Source organism: Siniperca chuatsi, linkage group LG5, assembly GCF_020085105.1.
Source record: "Siniperca chuatsi isolate FFG_IHB_CAS linkage group LG5, ASM2008510v1, whole genome shotgun sequence".
Classification (NCBI taxonomy): domain Eukaryota; kingdom Metazoa; phylum Chordata; class Actinopteri; order Centrarchiformes; family Sinipercidae; genus Siniperca; species Siniperca chuatsi.
In genome coordinates, this window is record NC_058046.1 from 13,463,538 (window position 1) to 13,477,563 (window position 14,026).

General features: G+C 40.7%; 1 protein-coding gene across 6 annotated transcripts in view; it reads left to right on the forward strand.

Moving 5' to 3' along the window:
- Positions 1-1,452: 1,452 nt before the first annotated feature.
- Positions 1,453-14,026, forward strand: part of LOC122876654 (probable E3 ubiquitin-protein ligase HECTD4) — a 38,703-nt gene continuing 26,129 nt past the window's right edge. For 5 of the 6 annotated variants that reach the window (XM_044197240.1, XM_044197242.1, XM_044197241.1 and 2 more), the window contains exons 1-15: positions 1,453-2,158; positions 6,301-6,854; positions 8,799-8,888; positions 8,974-9,101; positions 9,839-9,947; positions 10,841-10,979; positions 11,385-11,555; positions 11,662-11,854; positions 11,972-12,133; positions 12,584-12,697; positions 12,811-12,951; positions 13,044-13,279; positions 13,356-13,498; positions 13,746-13,816; positions 13,913-14,018. In XM_044197240.1, coding sequence (XP_044053175.1) covers positions 2,012-2,158; positions 6,301-6,854; positions 8,799-8,888; positions 8,974-9,101; positions 9,839-9,947; positions 10,841-10,979; positions 11,385-11,555; positions 11,662-11,854; positions 11,972-12,133; positions 12,584-12,697; positions 12,811-12,951; positions 13,044-13,279; positions 13,356-13,498; positions 13,746-13,816; positions 13,913-14,018 — 2,504 coding nt within the window. In that variant the 5' untranslated portion in view covers positions 1,453-2,011. The remainder of the gene's footprint in view (positions 2,159-6,300; positions 6,855-8,798; positions 8,889-8,973; positions 9,102-9,838; positions 9,948-10,840; positions 10,980-11,384; positions 11,556-11,661; positions 11,855-11,971; positions 12,134-12,583; positions 12,698-12,810; positions 12,952-13,043; positions 13,280-13,355; positions 13,499-13,745; positions 13,817-13,912; positions 14,019-14,026) is intronic. The other variant, XM_044197245.1, reaches the window with a different exon arrangement.

Here is a 14,026-nt window from a genome sequence, read left to right on the forward strand (position 1 = left end):
ATGAGAGATGGAAATTGGTTACATCAGTTGTTTGAAATAAAGTAAAAGATCCATTCCTGTTCACAGTTTTTCTCAATTGCTTTGACTCATTGTTTGAAACATTAAGTGTAATTGTCACAACTGTTTCATGGGACATCACAACTCTATTGCATGTCTGCAAAAAGTAGAAACTCACCCAAAACATTTCATTCATGCTTCAAAACCTAGTTATTGTGTCAGTAAATTGGCCCCCAAAAAATGAAAAGTTTTTTGTCATTGCGTGAGCCGTGCGGGTCAAAATGTTTAGATGTTTTTTCACCATGGCAGTCAAGCCTGGAGATGTTTCTTATATACAAATCTCTGTTTTGTTCTGCTTTGTTGTTGACACTGACTGCTCACCGTACTAAACAAGAATGTCAGTTTTGTCTAGCTGAATGCTATTGTGTATCGCACTGAGCTTTTTAGATTCAGATTTCAACAGTAGGTAAATGTTTACTGGGAAAAGTCAATACTGTATAATACAGTAGTACACAGAAAAAGGATATGCACATTTATATGTATACAGTACATTTATTTGTGTAGAAAGGTGTTACATGTACTGTAAACAGAAAATTCACCTTTGATCTTTCATGTGAAGTCATATACTGTCACCTGCCAATTTAGCAGACATCACAAACATTATTTATGGAATATACCTGTATGTCTGACAGGTTTTGACAACTGAATGGATTATTTTGCATGTGATGGCTCAAACAATGAAAAAGTTGTGAAGAGTGCGACAATTTCACTGAGAATCAACTCATCAGTTTTGATCAGCAAGCCATGTGCAAGTGGTTATTGTGCAAACTGTAGACAATTGTACTTGGTCTTTTGCACACATGTGCCAAAACACGTGCAATTTGCTTGAATGAATAAGAAATTCTAATCTGTTGTGAACAACAAACTAATTGTTAAAACTTGTTAAAACTCAAAAATCCCACCAGGGTCAGGTTTCAGGAAATAGGGGTACCAATTTTGTGGAATTCTTTTTGTCATGGGTTCCATAAACATGTTGTAATCTGATGTTTACAAATGTAAAAAGGTTTTTTTTGTGTTCTTCACTTTTGTTTTTAACTCCTTGCACATATCATAATCACCAAATTTGTTAGATGCACACCAGAGTTGTAACCTCTAGGTTTTTTGTGCTCCTTGCAAGTTTTATTTATTTGACATTAAAGAAAGGGTGCAGCAAGTCATACACAACTACATATCAAGTATAGTGAAGTGTATGACCTTTCTCCATTGTGGGTTGATGGACAGTAAAGATAGCAAAGATAATGTTCCTACTTCTAACCTTGAAGTTTGATATAAAATTGTATAACATAACCTCTAAACTACATGATAATTGTCCCTTGTAGTATTATTAAAGCAAGAAGTTGTGTTTTAGATACCAAAATGAACTCATGAATCCTTGACAGCTTGTATTCTGGGCCGCGGTGCATGCTGGGAGCAGCTCGTTGGCCTTGGAAACATGGCGTCGCACTGACAGCTGGGAGACTCTCATTATCTTCTCCAACCATTGACACAGCGGCTGGGCCGTTAGCGGATCTAGATTTTAACTGTGAAATGAGCGTACTACAGATGCAGTCTTCGTCCTGAAAAGACATTGTCGTTTCAACGGTGCGGCGCAATAACGGATTTAGTACGGGTGTCACGCCCACTCTGCTCGGTAACGATAACGATACCGTACGGTAAGTTAGCTTCCAGCTAACCAAGCCAGACAGCTAGCGGCCACTGTTAGCACGACACGACCACCCATGTTATGTGAAGAGCACCTGCCACCACTGCCTGTTCACTGCTCGGCTGTCTTCAGTTAGCTTGCACTTTAGGACTACTATCTGCCCTGTCAAATACCATCGTCAGATAAAACGGTAACAGTAACGGCAGTTATGTTATTGTAGCTCGCTAGCAGGCTAGCTAGGGCGTTTCTGTCATTCTGTCACTGAATTTTTAATGTTCGACCCCTTTGGCATCACTGTCGGAGGAGAGAGCGATGGGCTCCGGGGCTGTGGATTCGTCCCAGTGGCTTTCGGTGAAGGAGGAGACCATTTTCCTCCACGACGGACTCATTCGGGTCACAGATCTGGCCGAACTGCCCAGTGAAATTGGAGTATCGGAGCAGGGGGACACCGAGCAAGAGGTGGGTGAAAGCCATCTCTCTCTCTCTCTCTCACACTCACACACACACACACACACACACACACACACAAGTGTTTATATATAGAAACACACGCTCACTGCTTTGATAAGGATGTATTTTTGTTTCTTTTAATGTAAAAATGTGATTTCACTGTCAGCTGCAACAGAGGTAACGGTAGCACCAACGTTTGCAAGTTTCCTGCCCTGCATGTTATTGACCCACTGTCAAGGAAGCAACCGTTGTCAACTAACTTCCTGCCACTTCTTGCCACTTCTTTCAAAATACAAGTTATGCAAACCGAACGGCTGTAACGTTAATTCAGTCACAATTGCTGCAATGTATAGCGGTAAAAAACTAGGCTATATGGTCACACAGTGTTTCTTCTAATGGCACGTGCAAGCGATGTTATTTTTTATTTGCTATCTAATATTATATTCAAATAACCCAATCTGCATATTAGGTGGCGCACACACTGCATGGTATCCCTGTACCTCAGGTGTCAAGTTTCACAGCTTCTACTTTATTAGTAGTGCCAGTGCAGCAGCTTTCCTATGCAGGCAACTTCTCAAACTGCACCAAACAGTAAACATTTATTGGGTTCTATAAATGGCAGTGTGGAGACCATTGCTTTCTGTAGTAACTTGTAGGCTTATGTACCTGATAATCCACAGACTTGATTATTTAAGATGACATAGCTCTTGTGGTGTTTGAGTAGTGGAACTGCAGCTCTACACCACTTGAGATTAAGTGTTTTCACGATCACTGTCAAGTGTAGCATACTCAACAGTGATCATAAAAAATCGCTGTCATTACTCATGAACTGTATTTTTATTCTCTAAGCACAAAGAAGCAATGTTATGTCATATGTTGGATGTTAAACTGTATGTTTATATGGTGCATGGGGCAATGGGGTTTTATATACCCTTTTAAAATCAATAATTTTCCCACATTTATTCCACTGTTACATTTAAGGCAGAAGATATTGTAATTTCAGCGTTTAGGTTGAATGTGCCTTAACATTGAGTGCGGCAAATGTTATCTTGAATGCAGGCTTTTATTTTGAAGGCAAAATCTCGAAACCGGATGTGCCTATGTTGTGAGATTGCGGAAACTTTACAGTGATGCAGATGGAAACTTCGACCTAACAATGTTACATCCTCGATATTTCGATACTCTACCATGTAATAAAGCTAGAACTAGTTGTATCCATCAGTCTGTAGAGTCAATGTGCCGCAGTACTCATGTCACATGTCCATGAACTGGTGTCTAATGTCTGGTCGGTGGTAGATAATGATAACTATTAGACAATGACTAACAGTGATGGGTAAATACTTACATTAATGATACCTTATGTTAGCCACAACATAATAATAAAATAATACAACTTTATTTATAGAGCACTTATCAAAACAAAGTACAAAGTGCTTCACAGAGAGAGAAATAAAATACCACAGTCAATGATAAAATACATACAAAAACAACAACAACAACAAAAAAAACAATAAAATAAATAATCAGGATATGCTTTCCGATAAAAGCAACATGGGTGGTACTGTTATCTAACTATTACCATGTATGTGTTATTTAGGTTAGCATTAACATTTTAACAAATTTTTATGAAGTAACATGTATAGTTCACCCAACACGCTGAGAATGGAGTCTCGTGTATTTAACTTTACCTTTACAAGAGTTCACACCTGCAATCAACCATTCCCAATTCAGGATCTCCGCATGATGACACTTTATGGAAGTAATATGTCGGTACATTTCCAATGTTTTGCATCTATTGAATTGTAACACAAAAGTATACTTGTAAATACCTGGCTTAGATGCACAAATGTCTTTTTAAAGTGATTATTTTGAAAATATCTGTATTTGGTCAACATAAAGCAAGCTAAAAAATAATCTTTCAAAAAAATGTAGGTTCAGCTTGAAATCCCGAAGAAATTCATATTAACCTGCTCATATTCCAACACATGGGTTTACTAGGAGTATAACAGTAGTCAAGCTCATAGCTGATGGGAGAAGTGGCATGTTGGCACAGTTCCACACTTCATAGTGGGAAATGCCTTTTACACAGGGAGTGTGCTGAGATTGGTGTAAGGCTTTTGTGCTCATCAACAGCCACTGCCTGCTTGATTTAATTTGTACAATACAGCGTGGTGCATTCAACTGTACAAACTCAGCTGGTTGTATTACTACAGCATAACCTCTTTTGTCCTAACCTATTGACCAAGTTTTTAGCTGGTACTATAAATGACCTGTTTATTTGCCTTTCTCCAATTCAATGCCACATCATATTCAGTACTAGTATTAGTATCATAATGAGCTATGATCTATTACATTATTAGCACTAGTGTTAGAAACATAACAGCTGCAGATGGCTCGTTAACTATTCAGCCATCAGCCACATGTCATTTATTTTGACTGATATAAGTACATATGTTCAATCAGCAGCTCCAACAGATGACAAACCACTAGTTAATTAATGAATGTGAATGGGGAGGTTTGAATTTGACCCCTCACGCTTTGTTTTTCGTTTTGTTAAGCTCAACAACAGACATGCAGTGACACAGCTTCTGAACTTGTGTTGGTGGAAGACGTGCTGGTGAAGGCACTATAACTGACAGCTGGACTTTTCACTTGGGGAAATGCACAAGATGTTGATAAGTGTGCCACTGTTTAGTTTAGCGACAGGGCTGTTTTGTACTTTTACATTGGTGTAATCTTTACTGGCAATATTCCCTTATAAGTATTCTAACAGTGCCAATCATGGTGACCTACAACAAAGTACACAACATTGTTGTGACATTGGACATACTTTTCAACTCCCATAAATACCAAGGATTTGGGGCCTACGGTATTAAATACAAAGTATGGTTAAATTATCCCCAGGAAAATGTCTCCAGGATCCCTAGGATAATTTAACCTGAGCAAAATGGTAACATGTATGTGGGTGAGACTCATTAGGTTGAAATTAAATCTTTTTTTGAAAAGGGGTGGTGCATGTACAAGTATAGAAAGTCTTGTACAAAACAAAATTATGTTTAGTATTATGTTGAAAAATCTTTTTCACATTTATAAAGCAAATCTGAAATAGAAATAGAGTAGCCATGTTTGTTGGTGTAAGCCTCTTATGTATGGTAGGTAGTAGCTCATACCAAAACATAGGTCTGTCTTCTTATTCTTGGTTATATCCTGATTCTCTACATTTCTGTGTCCAGCTTTAAGACTGACTGGGTCATTTGGTGCTGTTTTCGTAGGTGTTGTGATGCTGACTATTTATATCCACTTGCAGCAGTGTTTTGCAGAGCAAGGTGGAGAAGGCCCAGCATCCAGTTACGGAGTGTTACTGTAACATTAGTAGCATTTCTGAAATTGAATCAATACAAATTGTGCCTGCTAAATGGTATAATGGATTTTTTCTAGTCCATGATTCGTGCGCCACAGAGTGTAATCAATATCTGAAATGCTGCCTAAGTGCACATGAAGCTCACTGTTTCACTTGTGCCTTGCTATCTCTGACCATTATTTCATAGTCTCACGAACTGTAGACACAAGAGTTTATTCTGTGGAAATTATTCATAGTTGTACTGTGGAAATGCTGTAAGTTCTACCGATAAATCATAGGCATGTTAAAAATAATTAGCTTAATTTTAAACAAAAATGTTGGCTGCATATTAGCCAACAATGTAATACACCTCAGGGACAAAGTGGTTGTTTTTGACTGCTGGCGGTAGACCAGCCCTACCCATTGTTTGTTTAAAGACGCCAGTTTAAAAAAGATTTTTATCATCTGGCTGTGTAAGCAGATAGACTATGGATAAAGCCAAATGTTGTACGAAATTATTCTCAGGTTAAACTTTGGACTCCGGTAAATTAGAACACGTTCTGTTTTTCACAACCCAAAATTCAAATCCATGTCAGTAAAATTTTAATTCTCCACTGCCGTGCTCTTCTTCCATATTTGAATTCATATTTCTGAGTGAATATTGCCCCTGACTTGGAAAATGTTGTCTGTCTGCCATCTCTAAAGGTTATTCTTTTCTAAAAGCTGTAAATTGTCCCAATTTTGACTGCTGTTTATGTGAACTTATATTTTTTCCTTCTTTGCTTCCTTGCTATCTACCCTTGTCCTCCAGATTCTAACATTTGAGACAAAGAACCCGGTGGAGCTTGCAGAGCGTCTACGTGCTGTCTGTGGGAATCAGAGCAATGCATATGCACGGCTGCTGGAGTACCGTCTCAATGCTCTGCGCGGCCTGTGGGGAGCACAGCGGCAGCTGGCCCTGGAGGAGCAGCAGGAGCGAGAGGGAACTGGAGGGGCTGATGAGGAGACCTTGGCCTTGCTCAAAAGACAAGGTCTGCTCCAGCAACCCGAGCAGGCGCCCTTCACCTCCCGTGTCGGTCTGCTGCTTGTCTTCCCCCTTTTACAGTCCCAGACTCGCAGTGACCCTGCGCTCTGCGGTGTCACAGCAGAGGTACTGCTAGCCTGCCTCCGGGACTGCCAGCCACTCAGCCTCAGCAAAGAGCCCGCTGACTGCCTCAATGGCCTGGAGGGGCTACTCTGCTCCTGGCTGGAAGATGGTGCCCAGGAGTCAGGCCAACAGCAGGGACAGGCTCAGACGCAGATCCTCCACACACACAGACAGAGGGAAAACGCTGCTGCTGCACTCGTGGCACTTGCCTGTGCCAGGTGAGGCCATACGTTCTCTCCTTGCTGTCTCACCTTCACAATTCTGAGGATCCCTCTGTTGGCTTTTGTAGACAATGTATTGGACCAATAATATTCAGTAAAGGGTTATTAGAGTAGCCAGACACTTTACAGAGGGGGTACTGTTATTTTATAAGTAAATAACAAGAATTGAGAAGGAAAAGCAGTCAAAATAACATGTTAGTGTTATTATGTATGTATTTACTTAAGTATGTTAGTGAAAACACTACTGAGTTACTATTCTACTCACAAGCAGGTCAGTTATTCCTGGCAGTGAAATCTAAAATAAGCACATAACTGACCAACTGATTACTTTGTCTCTTCTATCTCTTCGGTATACATGCTACATGAATGATCATGCCTAATTTAATGCTCAAAACCGTCCAACACCCACTGAAGCAGTCTTGCTTTGATGTTTGCACTGTTAGCTAAACGAGTAGCTGAACATTTGGTGATTGATATTTGTATATATCCTTAAACTAGTGGGTATGAACATACTTTTTGCTCTGTCAGCTCAGTGTCAGTGTGGTGCTCTGATGTTCTTACCACAAACTAGTGCTCACAACTGGAGCTTGCTGTAGTCTGATCTGTGCTCTGTTAGCATGAGCTACTAACGCTGTTTCTAAGTGGTACTTATACAGAAGAAACATTTATTGTTTTGCCTCCTGCTTTAGCTTCAGCCATTATTCTACAGTTTGTGAAATCCATGGGGCAGAAGCAGAGGGCCCTTAGGAGAAACAGGGCCCTGCACACAACGCGTTATATGCGTATAGGAAGGGGTTCTTTTTATAACCAATACTTGCCTTGTCCTTTGCTCACATGCAAAAAAACCCCCATCAATAACTATAGTTAAACTGAAATCGTGTATAATTGGTTTGATGTTCTTTTGTATTTGTCACCTAGCCCGCAGAAGAGCAGAATGTGCTTGTTAATTAATTTATTTTTTTGCATTTGTGCCTGAACTATGGCTTCTGCTGGTGACAACTGATCTTGACTTGTCAAAACCAGAACTCTCCACTCTTTGTTCAGCCTCTGTTGAGGCTGAGAGCTCTTTGTTGTGGGGAACCATCCAGCCCTGGTGCCTTTTCACCGACAGTGGGAGCTAATTAAAGCGCTATCAGCTTCGACCCCATCACCTCTAATGGGGTCGGTTAGTAAATTCTCTATGTGAGAGGGGTAAGTAAGCAAAAAGACTGTGAAGCCATGTGCTCTGATATCTGATGGAGAAGGGGACACTGACTCAAACATACATTCAGTTCAGCACACGGCAGGATTTCCCTGGATTTATACCAGTCTCCCAGTAACACTGTGACATGCTGGTGATACACAAGTCTTTTGATTTTTCAGCTCCCTTGCTGTGACACACATTTGGTGGCATGTGAGGTGGTTGAATGTGAAAATGTAATCACCATGGACATTAATAGTATCAATCAATAGTAATATCATCATGTTGTTATCTATCCTTCCATTTTCTTTTTATGCCCAGTTGAAGACGTTTTCTGAAGCTGCAGTTACAAACCCTGCTTCTTTTGCATCAGATAATGCCAGAATAGCACTTCAGTAGACCTCTCCTTGCATAGACCTTCTCCGTGAATATAGAATTACTTGGATGTGTTCAGTTAATAGTTCAGTCTTGGATGAGGCGAAGCAGTAAATGAACACTGCACAAACTTAAGTAGGTTACTCATTACACTGTGCAGAGAGTCGCAGTGTAAAATAATCTCTCTGCTGCATTCTAATGGAAAAGATTATTTTATTCAGATTCAAAAAAATATTACATTTTAATTCCCAGCACATTACATCGAATCCCCTCCATAATGCAGGCAAAGTATTACTCCCCTTACAGTTCCAGAACTGCTTAACACCGAGCTTTCACTTGTGTGCCATGCTGAGGCCTCCTGACTAATCTGCCAAACTCTTCTCCAGGGGATCTCTGAAGACCTTCATCCACACAGTTCACCTGCTGCAGAAACAAACCGATCTGGGTCAGCTCCCTGTGTCAGATGTCCTGTACAGGTGAGGGCACTACTTCAGTTCATCTGAAAGATAGTTAATAGTGATTTTTCCCCATTGTGTAACCACTATATCTGTCCTACTTCAGACTTTTGCTCCTGGAAGGAGGCCCAGGCTCTCCATCCTGCCTCCTGGGGGGCAAACACAGCGTGTCCTGGGGTTTTGAGGACATGCTGCCCGCACCTGATAATTCTGCTGGAGGAGCAGAGAATAAAGGTAAAAATGTTTGTGTGATCTGCCTCTACATTTGTAAAAACAAAAAAGAGATCACTGTAGATGCAGCTTTCTCATGTAGTTGTGATGAATTAAGTCTTGTACACATATCTAGTTTTCTAGCAAGAGGGCTGTGCTTGTTATAATGTTGCCATGCTTTCTGATTTATTTATTCACCTTTAGATTATTTATAATGCCCTTTGTCTGAAATGCATGAAGTGTGTGTGAAATCCCAACAAAAATGGAGGGAGTAGAGTCCATTGCCTGGTACAAGGTACAAGGTTCATTTTACTGTAAATGTACAATATGTAGAGTGTAGAGATTAGGGCCTATGTTGAAACTAAAAAGAAGAGCTGTGACTGTGAGAGGTTTAGGGATAAAGTAGAGAAGGGGAGAGTGATGTTCACTCTCCAGCAACCCATCAGCTGACCTTGTAGAGTGACGGAAGCCGATCAGGGCATATATCCATAGAGATGGTTTGCATAGTTACATTTTAAGCTAACCTGACACCAGATCGGTTTCCGAGTCTTGGATCTCTGGAGGCATCACAATCCTCACGATGAAAAATTAAGCAAAGCAAACAGATGCCATGACCTTGCTTAGCATCCTAATTCTCTGCTCCCACTCTCCATTTGGTCCACTCCCCCTGTTGATACCTCCCTCTACTTTTCATTCCGATTATCTGTCAGCGATCTGTCATTAACCTAGTATTGAATTCTTTTTGTCTCTGTGTCTTTCAGACACTGACCTGGGGCGCTGTCTAGCCACGGACGGGCTCTATCTGTATACCACTAACTCCTCTGGGAGAGGACTCAGCAAGCTGGGCTCTGGTTTACATGGGACACTGAGGTAATGTGACACTCCTTCCCACCTGCCTTTCTTTGTCCACAGCATTCAGAGAATAGCAAGAGAGTAAGACAGAACGAGAGAGTGAAACACTAAAAATATCCCTCATCACTTCATCCCAAGGCAACAATGGTGCTTTCCTGGACATTTCTAAACTCAATATCTGCAGTACACAGTCACATCCTCCCTAAATGTCTTTGATTGATTTGGTTAATTTTTAAAAGGGACAAAAGGCATTGTGTGCACTGCATCTTAATTCCATACTGTGGTAGCAAATTACCCAATTTGAAAGCAGATGGCAGCTTCCTTCCACAATGTGTTTTTAGAATTCAAAGGGCCCAGAGTTGATTATATTTCACTTGCAGAAAAGATACATGTCTCAGATTTAGGTCAGTGAGTTAGCTAATTGTATGCTAAAAGTATCTCTGTTTTCTCGATTCCATCTGAGAAATAACAACTAGGAAAACAAACATTTCTGTAAGGAAATGAGACTCAGTTGGAACCACACTACAGCAATAACCTACAGCAATTAGCACAATTCTTAGAAATGGCATGCAGACAACCAGATTTGTGGACCCATAACAGCTTTGAACTAGCACACCATTTCTTTTCTTGGAGGACATACTCTCAATTAATTGTCATTGTCAGCACTGAATAGGGTATCAATCAAGATGCTTGATTTTGTGAAAAGAATTGTGATTTCAATGTCTGCCGAGAATTTTAACACAATCAATTCATAGATAATGTATACATGTGATGTGATGTGATGCTGTGTTGCTACTAAAATGCAAGTGTCTCCACTGGGTCTTTGACAAAAAGAAAAATGAAGTATTCAAATAGTGCACACACAAAATACAGAACACAGAAATAGATGCACTGTGTTTGTGTTTCTGCAGGGGTTTTGTGTACTGTCGAAATGAAGAGTTGGAGCCTGGCTGGGTGGTGTTCAGCAGCGGTCGCCTACTCCACCGTCCCTCCTCCTTTGATGCCAAGCCTCATCAGCTGTGCCAGGTCATTGACCCCTTCTCCCTCCAGGTACTGTATACTTTCATTCCACTATTCTGAATTTGATGTAGAATCATTCAGTAAATTTGACTTTGTAGGTCTTGTTGTATTACATTTTCAACCTGAATCTCACATGAATGCTTATTGGTCATTTTAATGCAGTTTTATTATCCCGTCATGCAACATTTAAATGATATGATCATACAAACAAGGCATGAAGGCTCACAATAGGGCAGCATTTCTCTGCAAGAGATGAAGAGGCAGGGTGGGGAATAGTAATAAACATACATGAAAGAATTTGTACGAAGACAGGGGCTGTATAAAAGCTATGTTCAGTCTAATTGTGGCCATTAAAATCCAACCAGCTCTTAAAAAATCAGTTGAAATGACAAATATAGCCATAGCCAAGGCTAATGTTCATTGTGTCATTTTCAGGTGTGCCAGATTGTGCCCATGCCAGCCCATCACTTCCCTGTGGGCAGCAGCATGACTACGCTGCACCTCTGTTCAGATGGAACCTACTTGTACTGGGTCTGGTCCCCAGCCAGTCTGAATGAGAAGACGCAGAAAGGCCACTCTGTCTTCATGGATGTCTTTCACCTGTCTGTGAGTATTATATGCCATGCCATATACAGTAGTTATAGCTGTATTCAGTTTGTTTATATCTATGTTGCATCTTTGATGTTTTCTCTCCCCCCCGTCCATGGTGCAGACACAGACAGGGTTGTGTGTTGCAGACATCTTGCAAGAGAGGGTTATTCTTACTCGCAAGGAAGGCGAGTCTTCAAAGTGCTTGAATGAGCTTCTCTTGAGTCGAATGTCACGCTTCCGGGCCTCCCATTCTGCCACATTGGCTGCTCTAACAGGCTCTGCCATCACCAACACTGTCAAAGAGGAACAGTCTGGTAAATCATCAGCAAAACTTATAGTCATCCAAAACTCATATAAGCTTTAATGTGCAGTTCATGTGTCGTATAATTATTAGAATATTTTCTGGTGACAATTCTCTAACTCTTTTATAGCTGTCAACACTAGCTGTGGACTTCCTCTAAAGACCCTGAGAAAGACCCCTATGTATGTGTGTGGAACCTATCTAGTGATGCTGGTCTCCCCTCCCGGTGTGTCTGGGAGCTCTGCAACACGCTCCCTATTTGGAGGTACCAGCAGCCTGTCCTCTCTCAAAAGTAAGAGCACACACAGACACTTGTAAATCCTCATTGTGTTGATTTTTTAGTCATAACTTCTGACAGTTATGCTGTTAGTTATTTTTCTAAAAAAAGTTAGAGATAATGTGATTAAATGTAATTTAATGTAAAGATACATTACAGAGACTTTTGGAAAAGTCAAGAAATAAACCAAGCATTTTTCATCATGTTAAGCTGCTGGTGGATAATAAATGTTCTGATTATAGTCTAATTACAGCTTGAAGTTGAGTTATAGAGTTAGAATTACATTTGAACACATAACGTTTGAATATAGACAGTTAAAAGCTCAGGTAAAACAAAACGCATTATTTGTGATTGAATAATCAATAAAAAAAGTTTAGTAAAAGAAAAAGTAGAACCCCCTTTTTACTATACAGTATTGTCAGTGATGAGTTTATTCACTAAACTTAACTTTTCATTTTTTGGCAGTATTAGCCTCTAGCTTGGTTTTTAACCTAGCTGACGGTCAGTTCAGCAGCCGCGCAGACCTCATTGATGCTCCTGGCAGTTCTCTAGGCAGGGGAGCCCAGGTGGCAGGGCTAGGTGAGCTCAACTTTTGTCACATTCTACTGTTATATGTTTATCTCACGGAGGATAGTCACACAATGCATTGCCAATTTAAGTGACATTTATTTCTGTAATCCTTGGCTTCGTAGGAGCATGTTATGATTCACTGAACAACTTGATCTGGACCTGCTCCAGTGATTACATAGATCAGTGGTGCAATCCTGGGAACCAAGCCTTTCATCATGTGTGCCATAGACTCGGTGTCAGCCATGTCATCAAAGAACCCAAAGGTAGATTAAAAATTGCACTGAAACCACCTGATGGCTCTCTGAATGAGGTCAAGTGAGAAATTTGAACATCTGCAAAACTTGTTCTTTCACAGAGGAAACTGTGGCCACTGGCGAGGTGATCAACCAGCTGCTTCATCATGTAGGTGCTATGTGCATCCACCAGCTCAACCTGCTGGCGGCCAGCAGCAACAGCCTGCCCCTGGGGGCCCTACTGGGTAAACAGCATCCCATTGAGGCCCGTCACTTCAGCAGCATCTGTGACATTATGGAGAAGGCCATGGTCACTGGAGATACCTGCATCATCCGCTGCATCTTGGTGGTGTTCCAGGTCAGTTTGAGGTGTAGCTGACTCAGCCATTTTCTGTGTTTTTGAGTTTATTTATTTTTTTGTCTGTCTTCTCCAGGTGGTGTTTAGGTTTTTCAATCCTCAGTCGGAGCAGAATAGGGAGAGTGTGCGTCGTTCAGGCCTACTCCTGTGGCAGCTTCTCATGGCTCCAGTGGATCAGATCGGAGCAGAGATTCAGAGAGAGGTGTGCCTGGCCATCAGGTAAGTCATATATGAAACAGAAGTAACAGATAAAATGATGTTTTGTATTATCAGTGATCATAATGATATCAGAATCAGAATCAGAAATACTTTATTGATCCCTGAGGGGAAACTCTTTTGTTACAGTGGCTCGCCATCACGTCAGTGCACACAGGAATAGAAGTTCTAAGCAAATAAAATATAATACACTATAATACAGGCATATTTAAATGGGCCTTCTTTGTTTACCTTCTCTCTGTCTCTGTAGCTCAGGCCTGAATACTTTGTATCAGGGGGAGGCTGAACTCAACAAACTGCTGAAACTGGTTTTAACTGAAGGTGACTATGAAAAATACTACTTTTAATATAACTGGCACTTAAACTTTTTTGAGGTGAATATATCTAATATTCTGTGTATTTGTGTGTGACACTCAGGTGAAAGGAACAGTGGCCTGTCTCAACTACGTGATGTTATCCTTACCAACTTGGCAGACCAACTGCAGAAGAATAGATTTGGGAGTGAAGAAGATGACCACTACAGGTAAGTGG